This window comes from Bubalus kerabau, chromosome 3, assembly GCF_029407905.1.
Source record: "Bubalus kerabau isolate K-KA32 ecotype Philippines breed swamp buffalo chromosome 3, PCC_UOA_SB_1v2, whole genome shotgun sequence".
Classification (NCBI taxonomy): Eukaryota; Metazoa; Chordata; class Mammalia; order Artiodactyla; family Bovidae; genus Bubalus; species Bubalus kerabau.
In genome coordinates, this window is record NC_073626.1 from 150,664,364 (window position 1) to 150,688,369 (window position 24,006).

The 24,006-nt window shown below is 38.3% G+C and overlaps 1 protein-coding gene across 1 annotated transcript in view; it reads left to right on the forward strand.

Annotated features, from left to right (window-relative positions):
• Positions 1 to 6,430: 6,430 nt before the first annotated feature.
• Positions 6,431 to 24,006, forward strand: part of PTH2R (parathyroid hormone 2 receptor) — a 99,233-nt gene continuing 81,657 nt past the window's right edge. Inside the window, exons 1-2 of the mRNA XM_055573318.1 lie at positions 6,431 to 7,024; positions 13,418 to 13,520. Coding sequence (XP_055429293.1) covers positions 6,917 to 7,024; positions 13,418 to 13,520 — 211 coding nt within the window. The 5' untranslated portion in view covers positions 6,431 to 6,916. The remainder of the gene's footprint in view (positions 7,025 to 13,417; positions 13,521 to 24,006) is intronic.

Genomic DNA, 24,006 nt, shown 5'->3' on the forward strand with positions numbered 1-24,006 from the left:
TGCCATGAAGTGATGGGACCAGATGCCATGATCTTCGTTTTCTGAATGTTGAGCTTTAAGCCAACTTTTTCACTCGTCTCTTTCACTTTCATCAAGAGGCTCTTTAGTTCTTTTTTACTTTCTGCCATAAGGGTGGTGTCATCTGCGTATGTGAGGTTACTGATATTTCTCCCAGCAATCTTGATTCCAGCTTATGCTTCATCCAGCCCAGCGTTTCTCATGATGTACTCTGCATATAAGTTAAAGAAGCAGGTAACAGTATACAGCCCTGACATACTCCTTTTCTATTTGGAACCAGTCTGTTGTTCCATGTCCAGTTCTAACTGTTGCTTCCTGACCTGCATACAGATTTCTCAAGAGGCAGGTCAAGTGGTCTTGTATTCCCATTTCTTTCATTGGAAGAGTAGCATTGACATATATACACTACCATGTGTAAAACAGATAGCTAGTGGGAAGTTGCTATATAGCACAGATAGCTCAGCTCAGTGCTCTGTGATGATCTAGAGGGGTGTGAATGGGGAGGTGGGTCAGCTATATGTATACATATATCCCTTCCCAGTTGAGCCTCCCTCGCACCCACCTTCCCATTCACACCCCTCCAGATCATCACAGAGCAATGAGCTGAGCTACCTGTGCTATACAGCAACTTCCCACTAGCTATCTGTTTTACACACGGTAGTGTATATATGTCAGTGCTACTCTTCCAATTTTTCCCACTCTCCTCTACCCCCACACCATGTCCATAAGTCTGCTCTCTACGTCTGTGTCTCTGTTCCTGTCCTACAAATATGTTCGTCACTACCATTTTTCTAGATTCCATCTATGTTAATATACAATATCTGTTTGTCTCTTTCTGACTTACTTCACTCTGTGTGACAGACTCTAGGTTCCTCCACATCACTGCAAATGACCCAATTTCATTCCTCTTTATGGCCCAGTAATATTCTATTGTATACATGTACCACGTCTTCTTTATCTATTCATCTGTCAATGGACATTTTGGTTGCTTCCAAAACATCTGGGTTTGATGAATGGGATTCTACTCTGGATGAAATGGACAGATGCTCTATTCAAAATGAAGGGTATTCACTCAGCCATGTCCAACTCTTTGGGACCCCATGGACTGTAGCCTACCAGACTCCTCCATCCATGGGATTTTCCCGGTAAGAATACTGGAGTGGGTTAGCTTTTCCATCTCCAGGGGAATCTTCCCGACCCAGGGATCAAACCCAGGTCTCCTGCATTGCAGGCAGATGCTTTACCCTCTGAGCCACCAGGGAAGCCCTATACACTGCTGTAATTTTACACCTCTTCTAGTATAGCAGCCACAGGTGGAGCCCAAGTTGTGATTCTGGAATCATCAGCAAAGTCCATCCTCCACCTCTCTTCAAAATATCTTTCTCATTAAACAAGTGGATTCTTTGATAAATGATGCAGCATTAACTGGTTAGGTATTTGGGAAAATTGTTAAATCATCATTTTAAAAAACTCAATACTTCTAAAGCGTTAAATGTGAAATTATGAAATAGTGAAAGAACAGAAAAAGATCTGATGAAAAGATATTCTAGTTTTTAGAATGCTGTTTCTTTCTTGACTTAAAAGCTAAGGAAGAAACTATAAAAGACTGATAGATTCAGATCCATAAAAGTTGTTTTTTTTTTTTAACTTTTCCACTGATTCAGACATTTCAGATTAAGCCAAAAATAAATTTGAAAAGATATTTTGGTATTTCTAGTAAAAAATATTTAATATTCTAAATAGAGATAGTGCTTTTTTCCATAAATAAGAATCACTCAACTCACCACAGTCCTTTGCTCATTCATACACTGGTCACAGGGCTAAAATCATTAATAATAGTAATAGGAAATAAAACAGTACAATTACTGTAACTAATATCTATTGAGCATTTCCCCTGAACCAGGTAGTTTCTCACTGCTTATGTTTGTTAACTCACTTAAATTTTCCAACAAACTTTTGAGGGAGGTACTCTTATTTTCTCCATTTTTATGATTGAGGACATTAAGGCAAAGGAAGGCCTTTATGTAATCTCCCCAGAGTTACTCAGCAAGGAAGTGGCAGAACTGGAATTCAAACCCAGGCTTTATTGCTTCAGATTGTATGCCCCTTCATCTCTTCCCTCAAGAAGCAAGAATAAATTTTTAAAAGAAGTGATACTATTGGACAATACATGTATGCATTAGTCAACCTTATTAATACACTAAAAATAAAAACAGTAAGGACATGTCATCTTTGCTAAATGGACAATATTCTAAAATGTAATACCAACACAAGCAAGCGTGTAAGGAAATGCTTCAGCAAAATTATAAACAAGTTCAGGTTCAGTTTATAAATATCTGCAATAAGTCTTAAATTTGAACATATTTTTTAAAGAAAATTTTTGATTTACAATTTTATTTTAAGGCAATATTCAATGATTTACATAAAAATACATGTTCAAGGATAATCATCCCAGTGATAACTCTTTGTTTCCAGAAAGTTGTATCATATAATATATAGAAAGTATAGAAAATTAAATAATAAAACCTACCCAACCCTACATTTTTATTCAGTGTGTTTGTTTTTCATCCTTTAAAAAACGTTATAATCAGTAAAAGGCCAATCTTATTTCAAAATAATTATGAGCAGACAAAATGGTGGGTAGAGGAATTTTGTTTGATTTTTATTCTCCTCTGTGATTTTATGCATTTGCAAAATTTTCTCTTGGAATATGTATTATAATAAAAATGTGACTAAATTTTTTTTTTCCCCCTCCATGCAGCTTGTTCGGGATCCTAGTTCCCCTGCCATCAAAGCCAGGACCCGTGCAGTGGAAGAGCAGAGTCCTAACCACTGGATCACCAGGGAATTCCCAAGAATTTTTAAATACATTTTTTCCCTCTGGGCTTCCAGAAAACATGAATAGAGAACATACATTTATTTGTACTTCCTGTTTAAAACCCTACTGAAATGAAAGAAAATGCATATCCACATTTTAAAAGAATCAAACTGCATCATACTGGAAAACAAACAAAAAAAAAACCCTGAGATTGGTACACTAAAATTTTTGAGAAATTCCTGGAATGTTAAAAATAGATACAATTGTAAACACACACAGACAGACACACAGATATAGACAGGCAAACAGAGACACACTCACAGACACACAGCAGCTGCACAACCACATATCCTAGCTTGTGATTAAAAAGCTTTAAAGAACTTAGAGATATGATCAAAGCAATTACTTTACACAGATGATTAACCTCAAATTAATTAATTGATTTTAATGCTTTAGCTGCCTTTCCTGTAAATGCAGAGCAGCTAACAGCAGCAATCTTCATGCTCCCAGCATGAAGCCCTCCAAATTCGTTTCTAGAAACAGTAGGTGGTCTGCTCAGGAGGAGCTCAACCTGAGAGTACTGGAGCCCCAGGAAGAAGCAGAGCAGAGCCTCTGATCCTTCAGTTCTCCCCAATAAAAACCAAGAAAGAACACAATATTAAAACAAGGAAAGATGGCTGTACTTAGAGATGGATAAACAGAACAACAACAACAAAAATAGTCCTCCTCAAAATAAGGCTGTCCAATCTGCAATTTGGGGAATGTCGGGATAATAGCCTATTTGTCCCCATGTCTTTCTCTTACCAAGTAGGCTGACTGTTGTCCCCAGGCCCTTCATTGCATAGGATAATACACTTTGCAAAGAAGAAAAGGATTGCACTAACAGACCTTTCAACTGCCCATGAAGCCCACACCAGCTGTGTGTATCAATCAGTCTAGACAGAGGTGTCCAAACCTAATCTTGTATGAGACACCCAGGAGCCTGTTAAAAATGGAGATTCCTGAACCTGATCCTTGATATTGGGATTCAGCAGGTCTGAGGTAAAGCCCTAGAAGGTGCCTTTTAACAAGCATGCCAGATAATTTTGCAGACGGTCAGCTTATGATTTAGACAAAAACAAGCTAACAAGTAAATAAACAACAAGACATAAAATGAAACTTTGGCATAAATAAACAGATAATTTCTTTGGGACCAAGATTGACCTGAAATTGAGTTCCTTTATCATCTGGATCCTGTTTTTCACTTGTGAATGTGGATGATCAGAGCCTTTACCTAGTTTTCATTGATCTCAAGGATTGACAAGATGTTATTTGCAAAGACACTTGGTGGTTAAGCCATTTCATCAGCTTTGCACAAAGCTTTGTTTTTTTTCCCCCAATTATGTTTGTGAATAATCCTAACTAATTATTCCATGTTGACCCATAGTATAAGTGATTATAGCATTGTATGAGAAGAGTGACAAATATCCTGATGCTATCACAGTGATTTGCGTAATTGTTTTTTAATTTTACCTAGCATGCCAAAACATGTACCGTGACACATCAAAGATGTCCGGACATTTTGCCAGATGTACCCTGGGACAAAACCTCCTCTGGCTCAGAAGTACTGCTGTAACACACAGTAAACTATTCTCAAGTTTTGGGAGGGGGCACAAACAAAGAAATGAAAATAAAAACTGGCTGGTAAAGTGTTTCTGGTTTTGTGATGCCTAAGGAATATGAAACAAAATTTGCAATAATACTATTGCCAAACATGAGAACAGATGATCAAAAGTGCCACATGATAGACTATCTGGACCTTGGGCAAGTGACTTGGTGTCTATTTCCTCATCTCTAAGAATGGACAACAGTAATACTATCTCACAAGGTTAATTGTAGAGATTATTTTAAGTACATAGAGGAGTCACTGGAATGTAGCAAAGCACTTATTAAATGCTGTCAGTATTATTACTGTTATTATTTTCTTGCTTGAGTAGGGTAGTATAACAGTTAATAATTCTAAATAATTTAATCAAACCAGGGGCTTCCCTGGGGGCTCAGTGGTAAAGAATCCGCCTGCTAATGCAGAAGATACAGGTTCAATCCCTGGTACAGGAAGATCCCTGATGCTGCGGAGCAACTGAGCCCAAACACCACAACTGTTGACTCAGTGCTCTAGAGCCTGGGAACTGCAGCTTCTGAGCCCACATGCTGCAGCTATTGAAGTCTGTGTGCCCTAGAGCCCATGCTCTGAAACAAGATAAGCCACTGCAATGAGAAGCCGTCGAACTGCAACTAGAGAGTAGCCTTTACTTGCCACAATTAAAGACTGTGCAGCAATGAATACTATTTATAAATTATAAATAAATTTATATTTATTTATAAATAAATAAATAAAATAAATAAATTATTTTAAAATGTAATCAAACCAGATTTTAGAGAATAGTGACTATAGAGAGTCCTGTTTTGAAAAATAGCGTACCCCCCTTAAATTTTTGGTAGAATAAGTGGAAAGTGAACTTTATTGGTAATTTTGCAGGTGTGTGTATATGTTATATAATTTAGATTTTGTTAATTTCAAAAAAGGACTTCCCTCGTGGCTCAGATGTAGTCTGCCTGCAATGCGGGAGACCTGAGTTAGAACCCCAGGTCGGGAAGATCCTGCTGAGAAGGAAATGGCAACCCACTCCAGTACTCTTGCCTGGAAAATGCTATGGATGGAGAAAAGCATATGAAATTGTTTATAATACCTATCTGCACTATAAACAATAAAAAGAAGGATAGGAGTGAACTTTTTTTAGATATGTAGAATTAGAAATAAAAGTTATCTATTTCTAGTATTTTAGAGCTGTCCAGTCATTATTAAGGCTCAGTGGTAAAGAATCCATCTGCCAATGCTGGAAACCCAGGAGACTTGGGTTCTGTCCCTGGGTGGGAAAGATCCCTGGAGGAGGAAATGGCAGCCCACTCCAGTATTCTTGCTTGGGAAATCCCATGGCCAGAGGAGCCTAACACGCTGCAGTCCACGGGGTCCTAAAGACCTGGACATGACTGAGCGACTGAACACACAGTCATTAGCAATCTATGTTTTAAAAGCAAACTCCGTTTCCACTTCGGCATTCCAATGAAAGCTAGTGGTAACACTTCAGACGCTCATTGTCAAGAGGACATGAGTGAATTTGTGTTTCATCTATGGGAATCATTCTTTCGAAATTTTATCAGATGCTGGGAGACTGAATATTCTTCAATGTCTGTGAAGCAGTCTCTGGCATCTTGAAGATTATGCCTCTAAGAAAAATAAAGAAAAAGACTTTGTCTCAAACGAAGGTGTTTACACACAGAAAAATATTAAAGAAAACTAGTTCTTTTTTTAATGCCTGGATCCAAAAATATAAAGCTCCAAAAAAATTTTGACCTAGAGATTTCTGTCGGAGTAGCACCTCTCTCCGCCCCCGCGCCCCACAGGCATTATTAGTACAGTGGTTAAAGAGAAAGGCAATCAGAACTTTAGAGATGTAGGTACTGTTCAGCTCAGAGTCGTGGATAGGGAATCCACCTGGCCTCCGAAACCTTTAACCACGCTGTTCCGGTCTCAGCGGCTAGTGGTCAGCCCGCGTCTGCACAGGAAGGAAAGTTCGGACACTCCTCAACGACCCAGGGTGCCCCTAGAGACAAGGCATCGGGACGTGGGACAGAGTGGAGGGAGTCAGAGACAATGCGAGTTGCGGGTGGCAGCAGCGGCGCTCCGGATCCGTCGCCCTCGGGTTCCCTTGAGCTGCGGGACAGAGCGACTCGGAAGAGGAGCGCAAGCGCCTTCCTGCCGCTCCAGCAGCCGCGCGGGAGGCGCGCGCGCATCCACCCGGCGGGGGGCCAGCGAGCTAAGGCCGGGACTCGAGCAGCTCAGCCTGAAGTACAGACCAAAGCGCGAGACTCGGAGAGGCAAGACCCAACCCCAAACGCACGCGGTGCGGACAGCCTGGTCCAGGGCATCCCAGCCGGTAGCCTCGAACCCGACTCCCAGTTGCGCCGTGTTCCCAGTGACAAGTTTGCCTCGCGCCGGCCAAGTTGCGAGTGTGGAGCTTATCCCGGGCTCCGGGAAGAATGTTCCAGTTCCTGGCTCGGACTGGTCTGGGTATGGCCGGGCCAGGGGCCTCGCTGCATTTCTGGGGGTGGCTGTTGCTCGGCTGCTGCATTCTCGCCGGAGCCCAGGTAAGAGCCAGTGCCCGGAGGCACCTGCTTCCCGGAGCCACCCGCCGGAACCCGGCGTTAGGGCCGAACGCCGGGACTTGGCTGAGATCAAGGTGCGCGCATCCTTACACATCCACGCACTAACGCACACAGAGGCAGACAGACAGACAGACAGACAGACACGCACACACAGAGGTGCACCCGGCAAGTTTGACAGGCATATAGTGGAGCTGCAGAGATATGCTTTAGGCGAATGATGTCCTGGGGTGGTATTCCGGCCAGCATCTTGGCATCTGCTAAGTCAGAGGATATTTAGGAACCACTGCTTTCTGGATCGGTAGAGTGAGATTGAGAGGTGAGGAACTTTTCTTACTGTTAGATTTCTTGGTTCCCTGTTTAATTAAATTGTTTTTTGTCTGCTGGCAATTTACCGTCCGTTTTGAGAACTTAAATTTCTAGGGTTGTTTGAGACCACTGCCTGAAAGGATAACTGGATCTCGCTAATGCAGAATCATGCATCATTAAAGCGAGGAAACTAGATAGAAAAATATACGTAATGTGTTAAAGTTGAGTTGTTCGTTTTTTAAAATAAGTGGCAATTGTCATTTTCGGACTGCTAGTATCCTTCAGAGAGTTTCTGGGTGATCTTTCACAAAGGAGCCTCTCTAATGTACAAGTCATAATTCATCCTCACATTGTTTTGAATCAAATAAAATATAGGATTTACACTGAGCTTTTCAGACGAGCTAGAAAGAGATGCTTGTAGTGTTGAGTGGAATGCAGTTTAAGAGCCCTGTGACCGAATGACTCAAACCAACGTTATTTCTCTCTTTTGTTCGGAAGGGGGCGCATTTGACCGTCAAATAAAGCCCCCAATTAGTTAAGGCATTATGCACGAATACTGTCTAAACTTAATACTATGTTCTTGGTTTTCAAACGGCCAGTTAAAATTTCAGTTATTCTAAACGTGCAGTTTTTTTTTTCCCTGCTGATATGACCAGGATAGTTCACGTGAAATAAATCTGTTAAAAAAAAAAATCAAACGAGGTACGCTGTCATTGAGCAATTAAATTGTCAATGAATGCTCAAAAGTAGAGTATGCTCATACCTGAAAAATTTCACCCAGATAACAGAAAGAATGTGAAAGAATGAAAAAAACTAAGAATTTGGTGACAGTGATAGAACTCGGGTGATCTCTAATGTTTCTGTCTCATAAGGTATTTGGATAATGTGCTTGAAAATGCAGCTTCCTTATATAAGGGGCAAATGACCTCTAACCATTTATTTTATTCAATGTCCCAGATTAATTTTTCTAAGGAAATGGAGAGACATTGTTTAACACAACAAAGAAAAAAAATCACTATGCTACCATGGGAAGGATATTTCCTTTTAACTTTAGAAAACTCAGGACATTGAACACTTTTTCTATAATTTTAAGTCAAAGTTTCTCAACATTTTGGGCCATGTAAGTCTTTGTTATGGGAACTGACTTGTCCGTTGTAGGATATTTAGTAGAATCTCTGTCCTTTTTACACTAGATCCAGTTGCAACCCCCCACCCTACCTGGCTGTGACAACCAAAAATGTGTCCAGATACTGCCCATGGTCCTTTGGGAGGCAGAATTGCCTCTGGTTAGAGCCGTTGCTTAACAATGATTTCCATTTATGTTTATAGATTGAGTTATGTAAAATGACAGTTTGTGATAATATTTACATTTTTGGCACTTTAAACAAAATTTGAAGGTTACATTAAAGAGATTTGCATAGATACATTGACACCTTGTTTGGTCTTCAGTTTCTTCATTCCCAGCCAGGACATATATTTAAAAGTTTTAATATATTGATAGAACAACAGAGGGAACTCATCTAAGCAGAATTAGCTTGTGGCTTGTGTATAATAAATGCTTAGTATCTGGGAAACACTGGATCACATTACAAAATAGATAACATAGGCCAGTTCTTTCAGTTGTTTTGAATAACTCTGTGGTCTTTAGTTGGTGAAGCTACCCCCCACCCCCTCCTTTCCCTCAGATCAGTTCAGAGGCCATGAATTCATGCATCCAGCATCATTGCAGAGCCCAGCAATACATTTCCCAGTCACATTTTCACATGGCAATGAGGACGACTGTATTAATGTCTGTAATTTTTCTTTACTGTTAGTGAATTCTGGAAACAGACTGAGAATAGGGGTACAGATGTTTATTGGAGGGTAATGCCTGAGAAAGATAACAGGGTGAGGAAGCAGGGTTGCACAAGGAGAGTCTCAGACTGGGATGCAAACCTGACAAAGTCTTGGCCAACCCCATGGAAAAGTAGTAAGCAGTTTGGAATCCCCTATGACAATTAGCATGGTGGCTTTGGTTGTTAGCTTCTCCATAAGGTACCACCTTTGGAGTGGTATCACTCCATTGACTAAGGTAATTTGTATTTCTTTCATTCCAAGAAAATCTGTCTTTTTTGAGCCCATGGGGAACTCAAGTCTCTAATTATTTACTCCAATTTTAATTAAAAAAAATGTCATTCTGTTCTAAGGGGCAGAGGTGGCTGTTCTGGATACGAATTATACAGTGGAACTCACGTTTGGTCACAAAGCTGGAGAGAAGAGAGCTGCTGGCAAAGCGTTTATCTAAAAGAGTTGGGTGTTTCTAGAACTCTCCTGTCTTAGTCACTGACAAACAGAATTCAATAAACATAATCTTTTAATCCTTTAACTCCAACTTTTTATCACTATATGAATGGAAGAGTGTTATATCTTTAAAGGTCAGAGTCTTGAGATTGGGCTATCATATATATTAATATTTTAGGCTGTAGGCAGCATTCTTTGACAAAAGGTGCAGAGCCAGCTTGACTAAGCATAGGCAACAGAGCACAAAGGTTAAAGAAAAAGAAACAGATCCACTATGGAGTCAGATGTGTTCTTCCCTATTACAAATGGTCATTTGCACAGGAAACATTGCTAAAATGTATTTTTCTAAATGTGCTGCTTTGTTTTGGATGTAGTTTTTGCTTTTGGAATAACAGACACTGAATATGAAAACTGCTCTTTTGGTTTAAATACATTGTGATTTTTAATGTCCCTTTATGGTAAAGAACATGTGTTTCTGTATCATAGGTGGAAGAGAAAACAATATAAAAGACGAACATTTTCTTACTTTCACTTGATGAAATAACTAAAGATCAATTTAACAGATCATCAGTTAGCACATGCTAATCAAACTTACCTCCTGGTTAAACCGGCCACATTTTTTTTTAAGAACAAAATTATCTTTAGAAGCTGTAGTTTTCATGACGATTATGTTCCTGCAAAGGTTATCCCAGTAAAAAGGCTACATCTGTACAAAAGGAAACAAAAATAAATGTGTTCAGGTAAAAACAGTACACCGTGTGATTTGAAATGTTCGTGTTTAATAATTAAGGTCAGATTTCTTTCAATCAAATTTATAGTTTTGAAACTTGGTCATGGGTTACCCAGTGTTTTCTGGGATTAAAGTAAAAGAAAGTAACTATTGAATTGGAGAAACAGCCAGGAAAAACAAAGCAAAAAACCAAAACAATTTGAATGGTGCCTGACTGTTTCTAGAGAATATTGGAAGAAGTCAGATTTTCCTCCCTGCCCACTCAGGTGACTCATCTCTTTCCATTTTGTTCTCCCTTTTTGTTTTTTTTTTTTTTTCTTTTTTTTTTTATTATTAAATTTCTTTCTTTCTCTTAGGGAAGCAAAGAGAAGACTGTTGTTGCTGTTGTTGTTTAGCCATTAAGTCATGTCCAACTCTTTGCAACCCCATGGACTGTAGCCCACCAGGCTCCTCTGTTCATGGGATTTCCCAGGCAGGAATACTGGAGTGGGTTGCCATTTCCTTCTCCATGTTCTCCCTTTTTGATAAGTGAGATTTTATGGCAAACTTTTAGTGTAGCTGCCTTTAACTCACAATCTGCATTGTGTTAGTCTGTTAGCTAAATGATGGTGTGTATCCCAATCCAAAAAATTCGTTTTGATTATTTTCTCCTTTCACGTTAAAATAAATGTGAACTCGGTAAGTTGTATCTGACTCTTTGCAACACCATGGACTTTGCTCATCAGACTCCTCTGTCCATGGGATTTCCCAGGCAGGAATACTGGAGTGGGTTGCTATTTCCTTCTCCAGGGGATCTTCCAGACCCAGGGATCAAACTTGTGTCTCTTGCATTGGCAGGCAGATTCTTTACCTCTAGCCACGGGGAAGCCCATGAATACTATGCAGAAATATTTAAGACTATATACCTGTTTACTGATCTACTCTGTATTACCTGATTTCAAGCTTTATTACAAAACTACAGTAATCAAAACTGCAGAATTCTGGCATAAAGACAGACACATAGACCAATGGAGCAGAATCAAGAGCCCAGAAATAACTCTTTGACAAGAGAGCCATGAATACCTACAGGGGAAAGAACAGTCTCTTAAATAAATGGTGTTAGGAAAATGGGATTCATATACAAATGAATAAAATTAGACCCCCATTTTATACTACTCACAAAAATTAACTCCAAATGGATTAATGACTTAAATTTAAGACTCTAAACTTACTAGAAGAAAACAGGGGTAGAGTTTCTTGACATTGATCTTGGCAGTTATTTTTTGGATATAACATCAAAATGCAAGCAACAAAACAGAAAATAAACAACCGGGATGACCTCAATCTAAAAAGCTTCTGCACAGCAAAAGAAATAATAGGTACATGAAAAGATTCTCAACATCACTAATAAAAAGGGCAATATACCTCAAAACCAAAATGAGGTATCCACCTCACACTTGTTAGAATGGCTATCATCAAAAAGACAAGAGGCAAGATTTGGAGAGGATGAGGAGAAAAGGGAACACTTGTACACTATTGGTGGGAATGTAAATTTTTAAAACCACTCTGGAAAAAGTATAAGTTCCTCAAAAAATAAAAATAGAACTACTGTATGATCTGGCAGTCTCACTTCTAGATAATACCCAAAGGGAATGAAATCACTATCTCAAAGGTTAGGTGTCTGTACCCTCTTGTTTATTGCAGCATTGCTTACAATTGCCAAGACATGGGAACAATCTAAGTGTCTGTGAAGGGATGGATGAATAAAGAAAATGTGATGCGCACACACAGAGGAATATGATCCATCCATAAAGAAGAGGGAAATCTTTCCTTTTGTGCAACATGGATTGACTTTAAGGCCATTATTCTTAGTGAAATAAGTAAGAGACAAATACTGTATGTTCTCATTTGTATGGAACCTAAAAAGGCTGAACTCAGAGAGAGTAGAATTAGTGGCAGCCAGGCCTTGGGGAGTGGGAGAAATGAGGGGACGTTGGTCAAAGGGTTTAAACTTCTAGCTATAGGGTGACTGAGTTCCGGGGATCTAGTGTGTAATATGGTGACTATAATTAACAGTACTTTATTATATACTCAAAAATTGTTGAGAGAGTAGATCTTAAATGTTATCATCACACACACGTTAAAGGTAATTACGGGGGGAAGGTGTTAGCTAATCTTATTGTGGTAGTCATTTCACAATATGTAAATGTATCAAATCACTACATAGTATACCGTAAACTTAATTTATGTTGTCTGTAAGTAATACCTCAATAAAACTGGAGGGAAAAAGGTAAAAATCCAACTAGAAACCATTTGGAGTAACTCTCTTATTTCATAGATGAGTAAACCAAAACCCCCAAACATGGAATGATTGTCCAGTTTCACTGGTAATTTTTCAGTAGAGCTAAAAAGAATCTTCTAGTCCATTTCTCCTTTTTATGTGCCATAATTGACATATTGTAAGCCATGGACGGAGGAGCCTGGTAGGCTGCAGCCCATGGGGTTGCAAAGAGTCGGACATGACTGAGCAACTTCACTTTCACTTTTCACTTTCATGCATTGGAGAAGGAAATGGTAACCCACTCCAGTATTCTTGCCTGGAGAATCCCAGGGACAGGGGAGCCTGGTGGGCTGCCGTCTGTGGGGTTGCACAGAGTCGGACACGACTGAAGTGACTTAGCAGCAGCAGCAGCAGCAAGAGGACTAATAAAATGCTGGGTCTTTGTAACATTCCAGGAAATTTTCAATATGTTTATTATTTTTTCTGATTATATTACATAGGGTGACCTAATTAAAATTTTCTATAGCTTTTTAATTTTTTAAAAATGGGGTTTTTTTCCCTTTAGGCTAAGCAGGTAAAATATGATTATTCTAAAATCTTATACATTGATGGATTATGAATTTTGATTCAGATAAAGAACTATTTCTTTAGAACTAGTTCTATAAAGAACTATATCAAGGTAGCTTGGTATCAAAGTAATTTTTAATTATATTAGAAGGTGAAATAATGAAAGATTGTGTCATGGCTTAAAAAAATAGTGGCATGTGTTTCTCTGTTTGTATTTTGTTCATATCTACAGCTGGATTCTGATGGCACCATCACTATAGAGGAGCAGATTGTCCTTGTGCTGAAAGCTAAAGTGCAGTGTGAGCTCAACATCACAGCCCAGCTCCAGGAAGGAGGTAAAGATGCGGAAGAAACTGTGTCCCCCATGTGTCCCACCCAAATCCTCACAAAGATTGCAAATCTCCTCCTTACTGAGTGTTAGGGAGTTTCTCATCAGTCATTCCATGTTTGTGTGTGGAGAGGTGTGTGGCAGAATAACGCTATTTTCATCTCTTTCACCATCATCTCTTCGCTCCCTGTGGATGAGTGACTTGCCTGGTTTGTGAGTTTGGAATAGACCGGGCAGGTATATGCCAGCCGCTTCCTCAGACACGCCTTTGGGATCCGTCTGTCTGCAGAGAGCATGCATATTGTTTTGCCCTTGACTGTGCAGTAAGCTTCAAGGAGCTTCAAGGTGTTCCTCTGCAGTTTTAGTAGGTAAAATTCAAAGGAGTCAATAGGCAAGCCGACTGATGCGTACATAGACTATGTTCTCCAAAAACTTTCTTCTCAATACAGTGATTATTTTATCTTCATCTGCTGACTCCTTATGTAATTTTTCAATTAGTTCCAAGTGGTAAACTATAAAAACAAAGCTACAAAACTGCTGACGAGTTTGTGGTGATATTGGTGGTCTCAGGCGTCTCTACTGTTGCAGCTGGGGACCTGTGGCTTGTGTTCCTTGGGGTCTGGTGGTCACTCACAGTTCTCATTAGGGCCATTGGATAAAGTCATTTATTGAATTGAGTAGTATGAAAATTACAATCTTGTAAATAGGGAAATGCCTTGTCTTGATAGTTGAATGTATTCAGAGACATTTTTTTAAAAACAGAGAGGTGGTGTTTACCGAGTTCCCTAAATCTGTATGCAGTAGATGATGTCCTTAAAACTGTGCTTTAAAAAGATGTGTGATTGATTTTGCAGTTGGTTATGATCAGAGAATGTGGTCTGCATGATATTAATTGTCAAAAATGTGCCGAGACTTACTTGCTTCTATTGGGGTCAATTTTGATAAATGTTTCATGTGGTCTTCAAAAGAATGTGTACTGTTCGGTTTCTGAGCACAGTGTTTTATAGTATCCACTAGGTTAAGCTTATTGGTTGTGTGGCTCATGTATTCTCTATCTGTGAGTTCTCATCTATTTGACTTATTCTTTTCTGATATATATATATCTTAAAATAGCCTACAATGATGATGAATTTTTTGCTTCATATATTTAGAAAATATGTTATTGGGTGTATACAAATTGAAAAATGTTATATTTCCTGGTAAATCAAACCTTCTATTGATATGAAGCATCTTTCTTTGTTTCTACTTTACTTTTGCTTTAAATACTAACTAAATACTAAAATTATTATATTAAAATAACAATATTTAATAAATAACTTAGCTCTTTCTATCTTGTTTGATATTTGCCTTGCACACCTTTTTCCATCCTTAAAAATCTTTAATTATGGTACAATGCACATAATATTAAATTAATCATCTTAAATATTTTAAGCATACAGCTCAGTAATGTTAAGTATATTCACATTGTTATGTTAAACCAATAGCTGGAAATTTTTCATTTTGCAAAACTGACACTCCAACTCTGTTAAGCAATTCCTTATCTTTTCCTATTTATTTATTAAACTTCTCTGTGTACTTATACTTTAGGAGTTTCATTTATAAACAAGACACAGGTGGGATTTTTCTTGTTATCCATTTTGATAGACTTTGTCTATAATTAAAGAATTTAGCCAATTGCATTAATTATGATTATGAATACACTGTATTTGAATTTACCATCTGTCTGGGCTTTTCATTTTACCAGCTCTTCCTATAATTCTTTCTACTCTCTACTTCCACCTTGTGTTGGCTTCTTTTGAGTTGATTGAGGCTTTTTTCCTTATTTCATCCTCCCTCTCCCTACTAGTTTGGAAGGTATATGTTATATTTAATTCTTTAGTGATTAGCCTAGGATTTTTCATGTTATATTAAAGAAAGTTTAAAGTTATCAATAACTTCCCTCTATGAAATAGTGTAAGCATTTTGAAATACCTTAACTGCTTCCAAATTATATGCTGTTATCTTAGTGTTTTATATTAAGTGTAAGTTTGTATAATTTTTCTTCTTCCTAAAATACATCTTTTAAAGAGATTTCCTTACACTGGAATCTACTTATAATGATACTTAATATAAGTAGTATCACTACTTCTGGGCTTCCCCAGTGGTTCAGTGGTAAAGAATCCATGGGCAGTGTGCGAGATGCAAGAGATGCAGGTTCGATCCCTGGGTCAGGAAGATCCCCTGGAGGATGGCATGGCAACCCACTCCAGTATTCTTGCTGGGAAAATCCTGTGGACAGAGGAGCCTGGCAGACTACAGTCCCTAGGACTGCAAAGAGTTGGCCACAACTGAAGCGACTGAGCACTCATGAACACATAGTGAACTCTGTATTTTGTTTGTTTGAGGAGATAATAATTTCAATCTCACTCTTCAGAGATATTTTTTCTGGGCTAATGATCTTTGGATGAGAATTATTTACTTTTAGCTCCTAAAGACTTTATTTTTCCACTGTGGCTTCCATTGTTATTGTTGGAAAATTTTGTTGGTCATTAGTTTTTCTTATTAGCTCCTTTTCAGAGTTTCTCTTTGATTTTGATGTTCTGCAGTTTCATAGTGTGGGTTCACTTGATTTCTGGAGTCTAGGGATCTGTGTCTTTATTCAGTGGTGGGAATGTTTTGTTATTTTGTCTTTGAAAATTTGCTTTTCCTCATTTTCCTATTTTCTCCTTCTGGAACTTTAAGTAGATAAATGAGGGAGCTTCTCCCATTACCCTTTGTATCTTCCTGTCTTGCATGTTTTCCTTTTCTTTGTTTTTCTACTGCTGTTTTGGTAATTTCTTCAAATATATTTTCTAATTCATCAACTCTTTTTTGAGCTTTGTCTAAAGGCTCTTTAATCCATCCATTAAGTTAATTTTTATTATTCTGTTTTTCAGTTTTGAAGCCTATTTAATTTTGATAGTTTTTTAATCTTAAATATAATTTTAATCTTTCTTTTTTTCTCACTAGACATATTTTATATTCTGCATTTGATATTAAGATAACTATAGGCTTTGCTTGTCAATACGGACTACCACACATGGGGGCTTATTTCCTTATGTGCCTACAGTGTGCTGCTTCTGTAGTGAGCACTGGAAAAAATGAATCAGATTCTATCCTTACTCCTTGGAAATGATTATCTAATAGTATAGGAAGTAGACACCCCTCAGATGGTATCTAAGTTTAACAACAGAAGTATCACAATTGTGGAACCAGTGAAAAAAAGCATCTTAATTCATTACAGAGGAATCAGAGAAAGCTTTATGGACAAGTAACCTTAAAATTAAAGGAGTAGGAATTGGATGTGTAGAGGAGGAAGTAAAAAGACATTCCATGTAGACAGAATAAGGTCGGCAAAGACAAGCAACTGGGAATCAGTAACACATCATGAGAGTTAAACATAAAAAGAGTAAATGATCTAGATGTAAACTTATATGACTTCTAAAATTTGTGAAGGTGCAACTCATGTGAAACATGTAGAGGAATAAATATTAAGAGAAAAGACATGTTCTTTGAGATCTTTCTCTATAAAATATGCTAGAATTAAATCTGGACAAACTTTGGTCTACTTTCAATGAAAAATGTCTAATTATATGTTAATTGATTCAACATTTCTTCATGTACAACTGTAAAAAGACAAATTACATTTTGAATTCACTAACTTATTTAAGTTTTCATTTAAAAATTCTCTTAAATTGAGAGATGTATATCAAAATATTTAGGAGTGAGCTGTTATACTATCTGCAACTTACTTTAAAATACTACAATGAACATAAATTTGATAAAATATTACTAACTGTAAATTTTAAATACTGGGTATATTATATCCTCTGTTTTATTTTGGTAAAAATTTTTATAATAAAAAGGAAGTAAAATTTTTCTTCTTTTCTATGAAAGAAAGAAAAGAAAATGTAAAAATATCTAGTTATAAAACTAGTTAAGTATTTAAAAACAAAACCCCAAATATTATGATCCCAGGTTTATTTCACAATTATATGGTCATATTATGCTGTGGAAACTGTAGAACTGTAAAGAGTCAAAGTCAGATTCTCCAAATTTTAGAATGCTTTGTGTAAATATGGTTTGACAAGTTTCACTAATGATCAGTTCCTCCTGGCACACACAAAAGATTGCATGGAATGTAATTGATGGTGTTAATTTATGAAGGGAGTTTGGTGACTCATTAGGCAGTTAATTAGTTTCTTGGTAAATAATGAAAGTATTTACTCATACAGATTGTGAAATGTTGATCAAAGAGAAGATGCTAATTAAGATCTCTGTGTATTATCTGTATGAGGGCATGGTTTTCCCAGTCTTCTCAATCTTTTGTGAATGTTGATTATTCTGTTTGTCAAATAGCCAGCAGAGAAATTATTACAATCTACAGAAACATTATTTTGGGGGAGTGTTGGTTTTCTCAGTTTTGGAGTATATCTGTGTGTGTATGTGTGTGGGATGGTATTTTTTTTTAAAGAGAAATACTATTTTGTTTTTAAAAACTTAAAAAAAATGAAGTATAGTTAATCTACAATGTTGTGTTAGTTTCAGGTTTATAGCAGAGTGATTCAGTTATATCTATCTATATGTATATATTTACATTATAAGTTTCCATTACAGGTTGTTATAAGATATTGAGTATAAGTTCCCTGTACTATTCAAAAGGACCTAGTTATTTACCTATTTTATATATAATAGTGTGTGTATGTTAATTTCAAACTCCTAATTTATTTCTCCCTTACATCTCCTTTGGTAACCATAAGTTTGTTTTCTGTATCCAGGAGTATATTTCTGTTTTGTAAATATGTTTATTTGTATCATTTGTTTAGATTCCACACAGAAGTGATATCATATAATATTTGTCTTTCTCTGTTTGACTTATTTCAGTTAGTAAGATCATCTCTGGGTCCATCCATGTTACTTCAAATGGCATTGTTTTATACTTTTTATAGCTGAGTACTATACCAGTATATATATCTATATAGGTATCACATCTTTATTCATTCATTTGTTGGTGGACATTTAGGTTGCTTCTGCGTCTTGGCTTTTATAAATACTGCTGCTGTGAATATTGGGGTGCATATATCTTTTCCAATTAGAGTTTTTTTCATATTCTTTTCCATTGTAGTTTATCACAGGATATTGAATATAGCTCCTTGTGCTATACAGTTGGACCTTGTTGTTTATCTATTCTGTATATACCAATTTGCCTCTGCTAATCCCAAATGTCCAATCCACCTCTCCCTCATCCCCCTTTTCCTTTGGTAGCCACAAGTCTATTGTCCATGTCTGAGTCTGTTCCTGTTTTATAGGTAATTTCTTTTGTGTCATATTTTAGATTGTGTCATATAAGTGGTATCATATGGTATTTGTCTTTCTCTTTCTGACTTACTTCACTTAGTATGATCATCTCTAGGTTGTTGCAAATGGCATTATTTCATTCTATTTTATGTTTAAGTAGTATTCCATTACACACACACACACACACACACACACATATATACATATATATGGGCTTCCCTTGTAGCTCAGTTGGTAAAGAATCTGCCTGCAATGCAGGAGACCTGGGTTCGAGACCCTGGGTCAGGAAGATCCCCTGGAGAAAGAAATGGAGCAACCCGTTCCAGTATTTTTGCCTGGAGAATTCCATGACGGAAGAGTCTGGCAGGCTACAGTCCATGGGGTGACAAGAGTCAGACAGGACTTAGCGACTAAACCACCACCATACATATATATGTGTCACATTGTCTTTATCCACTCATCTGTTGATAGATGTGGAGGTTGCTTTGATGTCCTGGCTATTGTAAATACTGCTGCTATGAACATAAGAATGCATGTAAGTTTCTGAAATATAATTTATATCTGGATATATGCCCAGGAGTGGGATTGCTAGATCAAAAGGCAACTCTATTTTTAGTATTTTGAGGAAAATCGGTACTGTTTTACATAGTGGTTGCACCAGCTTACATTTCTACCAACAGTGTAGGAGGGTTCCCTTTCTTCCACAACCTCTCTAGCATTTATTATTTGTAGATTTTTAAAACGATGGCCATTCTGACTGGTCTGAGGTGGTACTTTGTTGTAGTTTTGATTTGCATTTCTCTAATAATTAGTGATACTGAGCATCTTTTCATGTGCCTGTTGGCCATCTGTGTGTCTTCTGTGGAGAAATGTCTATTTAGAGTTTCTGGTCATTTAAAAAATATTTATTTATTTACTTACTGAGTTTTGGTTGTGGCATGCAGGATAGTTCCCTGACCAGGGATTGAACCTGGGTGTCCTGCTTTGGGAGCATGAAATCTTAGCCTCTGGACCACCAGGCAATTCCCTTTGCTCATGTTTTGATTGGGTTGCTATTTTCTGACATTATGCTGTATGAGCTCTTTGTATATTGGGGATGGCATGAAGCTCCAATATTTTGGTCACCTTTTATGAAGAACCAACCCATTGGAAAAGACCCTGATGCTGGGATAGATTGAAGGCAAAAGGAGAAGGGGACTGCAAAGGATAAGATGGTTACATAGCATCACATTTTCAATGGACATGAATTTAAGCAAACTCCAGGAGATATTGGAGGACAGAGGAGCCTGGCATCCTGCAGTCCATGGAGTGGCAAAGAGTCAGACATGACTTAGTGACTGAACACCAACAACAACCTTTTAGGGAATGAAAAACTATCCCTTTTAAAGCATAAGCAAAATAGCAACAGTTTTCTCTATTGCAGCTTAAAAACTGCATAATTATAGAATAAATTGATCATTGATTCAGACTTCTATGAGGACCTTAGTTCCTCACATTACCAACTCTTGGAAAATCTCATGTGACATTGAAGCACACATTTTGAAGGACAACTAGTTACAAGAACAAAAGAATATGTGTCTGGGTCCATTTTATGTAGACTGCACTGTAGATATCTGGGAAAGTATTAGTTTCAGAAAAATAAGGATACGTGACTTATTAAATATAAAGTAAATGGATGGGAAACCATATTGAATGCTATCAAGACAGAAAAATATTCAGGACAAAATTGATGCTTTTGAGCTGCGGTGTTGGAGAAAACTCTTAAGAGTCCCTTGGATAGCAAGGAGATCCAACCAGTCCATCCTAAAGGAAATCAGTCCTGAATATTCTTTGGAAGGACTGGTGCTGAAGCTGAAACTCCAATACTTTGACCACCTGATGCAAAGAATTGACTCATTGGAAAAGACCCTGTTGCTGGGAAAGATTGAAGGCAGGAGGAGAAGGGGACAACAAGGATGAGATGGTTGGATGGCATCACCAACTCAATGGACATGAGTTTGAGTAAACTCTGGGAATTGGTGATGGACAGGGAGGCCTGATGTGCTGCAGTCCATGGTGTCACAAAGAGTTGGACATGACTGAGCGACTGAACTGAACAGGAGCTGGTGGAAGAGATCGATTCATTATACTCTATTTAAACAAGAAGAAAGATAAACAAAAAGTAGATCATGGTGGAAAGAAGCAGGTAAAGCAAACAAAAAGTTGGTCATGGTGGAAAGAAGCAGGTAAAGCCATGTACCAAATATGGAAGCCAGTGTGATGAGTTCCATGGTTACTAGCAGTATGTAAATCCAAGCTTTTGTTATGAGAGCAAAGTGAGGCTGTTTCTAAGAAAACATTCTCTTCTGTGAGAACAGTGTGGGTGAGGGAAGATATTCTCATTTTCTTATTGCTTCAGCCATCCACAGAACAAATCAAGTATTTGTTTCCATGTGATATGGTGGACATTAGCAAGTCAATTTCAGGTTCACAATGAATTCTTTGCTGTAGATACTGGTTCCATGAGGTTCAGTTATGCTGAGTATTCAAAACCAAACAACTTGACATAATGAATGCTCTGTGTGTGTGTGTCTGTGCGCTCAATATATCCTACTGTTTGTGACCCCATGGACTGCAGCCATGGACTAGATGGCTGTAGACTCCATGGGCTGTAGCCATGGACTGTAGCACAATTACACTCATCTCACACGCTAGCAAAATAATGCTCAAAATTTCCCAAGCTAGGCTTCAACAGTATATGAACTGAGAACTTCCAGATATTTAAGCTGTATTTAGAAAAGGCAGAGGAACCAGAGATCAAATTGCCAACATCCGTTGGATCATAGAAAAAGCAAGAGAATTCCAGAAAAACATCTACTTCTCTTCATTGACTACACTAAAGCCTTTGTGTGGATTACAACAAACTGTGGAAAATTCTTAAAGAGATAGGAATACTAGACCACCTTACCTGTCATCTGAGAAATTTGTATGCAGGTCAAGATGCAGCAGTTAGAACTGCATATGGAACAATGGACTGGTTCCAAATCGGGAAAGGAGTACGTCAAGGCTGTATATTGTCACCATACTTATTTAACTTATATGCAGAGTACATCATGTAAAATGCCAGGCTGGATGAAGCACAGGCTGGATTAAAGATTGCTGAGAAAAATATTAATAACCTCAGATATGCAGATGACACCACCCTTATGGCAGAAAGTGAAGAGGAACTAAAGAACCTCTTGAGGAAAGTGAAAGAGGAGAGTGAAAAACTAGCTTAAAACTCAACATTCAGAAAATGAAGATCATGGCATCTGGTCCCCTCACTTCATGGCAAATAGATGGGGAAACAATGGAAACAGTGAGAGACTTTATTTTCTTGGGCTCCAAAATCGTTGCAGATGGTGACTGCAGCCATGAAAGTAAAAGACACATGCTCCTTGGAACAAAAGCTGTGACAAACCTAGACAGTGTATTAAAAAGCAGAGACATTACTTTGCTGACAAAGGTCTGTCTAGTCAAAGCTATGGTTTTTCTGGTAGTCATGCATGGATGTGAGAGTTGGACCATAAGGAAAGCTGAGCACTGAAGACTTGAGGGTTTTGAAATGTGGTGTTGGAGAAGCCTGAGAGTCTTTTGGACTGCAAGGAGATCAAACCAGTCAATCCTAAAGGAACTCAACCCTGAATATTCATTGGAAGGACTGATGTTGAAGCTGAAGCTCCAATACTTGGGCTGCCTGATGCGAAGAACTGACTCACTGGAAAAGACCCTGATGCTGGGAAAGATTGAAGGCAGAAGGAGAAGAGGAAGACAGAGGATGAGATAGCTGGATGGCATCACTGACTCAATGGACATGAGTTTGAACAAGCTCCTGGAGTTGGTAATGGACAGAGAAGTCTGGCCTGTTGCAGTCCTTGGGGTTGCAAAGAGTCGGATATGACTGAGTGACTGAACTGAACTGAACTGGACTTTAGCCCACCAGGCTCTTCTGTCCATGGGATTTCCCAGCAAAATTACTGAAGCAAGTTGTCATTTTTTCCTCCAGGGGATCTTCCCAACCCAGAGATCAAACCTGCATGTTGCATCTCCTGCATTGACAGGCAGCTTCTTTACCACTCTGCTACCTTAGCTAGAATAAAATCTTCAGCCACAGTTAGTGTAATTGGTAACTAAAAGATTGAGAGCTGTAATGGTACTTCTGGTAGCAGAATAATGTCCCCTCAAAGATGTGCAAACCCTAATCTCTGATGTTCTGCCTGTGTATGTTATGTAACAAGGCAAAGGGGCGTTGCAAATGGAATTAAGGTTGTCAACCTTAAAATAGGAAAATTAGCCTGGATTATTTGGATGGGACTAATGTAAATATATGGATTCTTAAAGTGGAAAATGAAGGAAAAATAGTTGGTAAGAGAAAAGAAGAATGGAGAAGAGATTGAAAACATGAGAAAGACTTGACCTCCCTTGTTGACTTTGAAGACAGAGGAAGGGGGCCATGAAGCAAGGAATGCAAGTGGCTTCCAGAAGTTGGGAACAACCCTTAGCTAACAGCCAGGAAGGAAATGAGAATCTTAGTCATCACTGAAAGGAACTAAATTCTACTAGCAACTGGAATGAGTAAGGAAATGGGTTTTTAATCCTGTCTAGGGTTTTTCCATGGAAAATCCCATGGACGGAGGAGCCTGGAAGGCTGCAGTCCGTGGGGTCCCTGAGGGTCGGACATGACTGAGCGACTTCACTTTCACTTTTCACTTTGATGCACTGGAGAAGGAAATGGCAACCCACTCCAGCGTTCTTGCCTGGAGAATCCCGGGGATGGCGGAGCCTGGTGGGCTGCCGTCTGTGGGGTCACACAGCGTCGGACACGACTGAAGTGACTGAGCAGCAGCAGCAGCAGCAGTCCTTGATTCAGGTTTGTGAGTCTCTAAGCAGAGGTCTGGCCGAGCTCACCAGACTTCTGACGGACAGAAATAGCTAGATAACAAATTTGGGTTATTTCAAGCTGTAAGTTTGTGGTAATTTGTTATAGTAACAAGGGAAAATGAATACAGAAATCATTATAAGTCTCTTTTGGGGAAATCTGAATATGACCTGGCTGATGGGCTCTCTTCTTGGAAGTTTTATGCACAACTAATGGAGAAGAGTCCTGAACAACACAGAATAGCAAATGCATGTAACAAAATTCCCCACTCTCAAGGTCC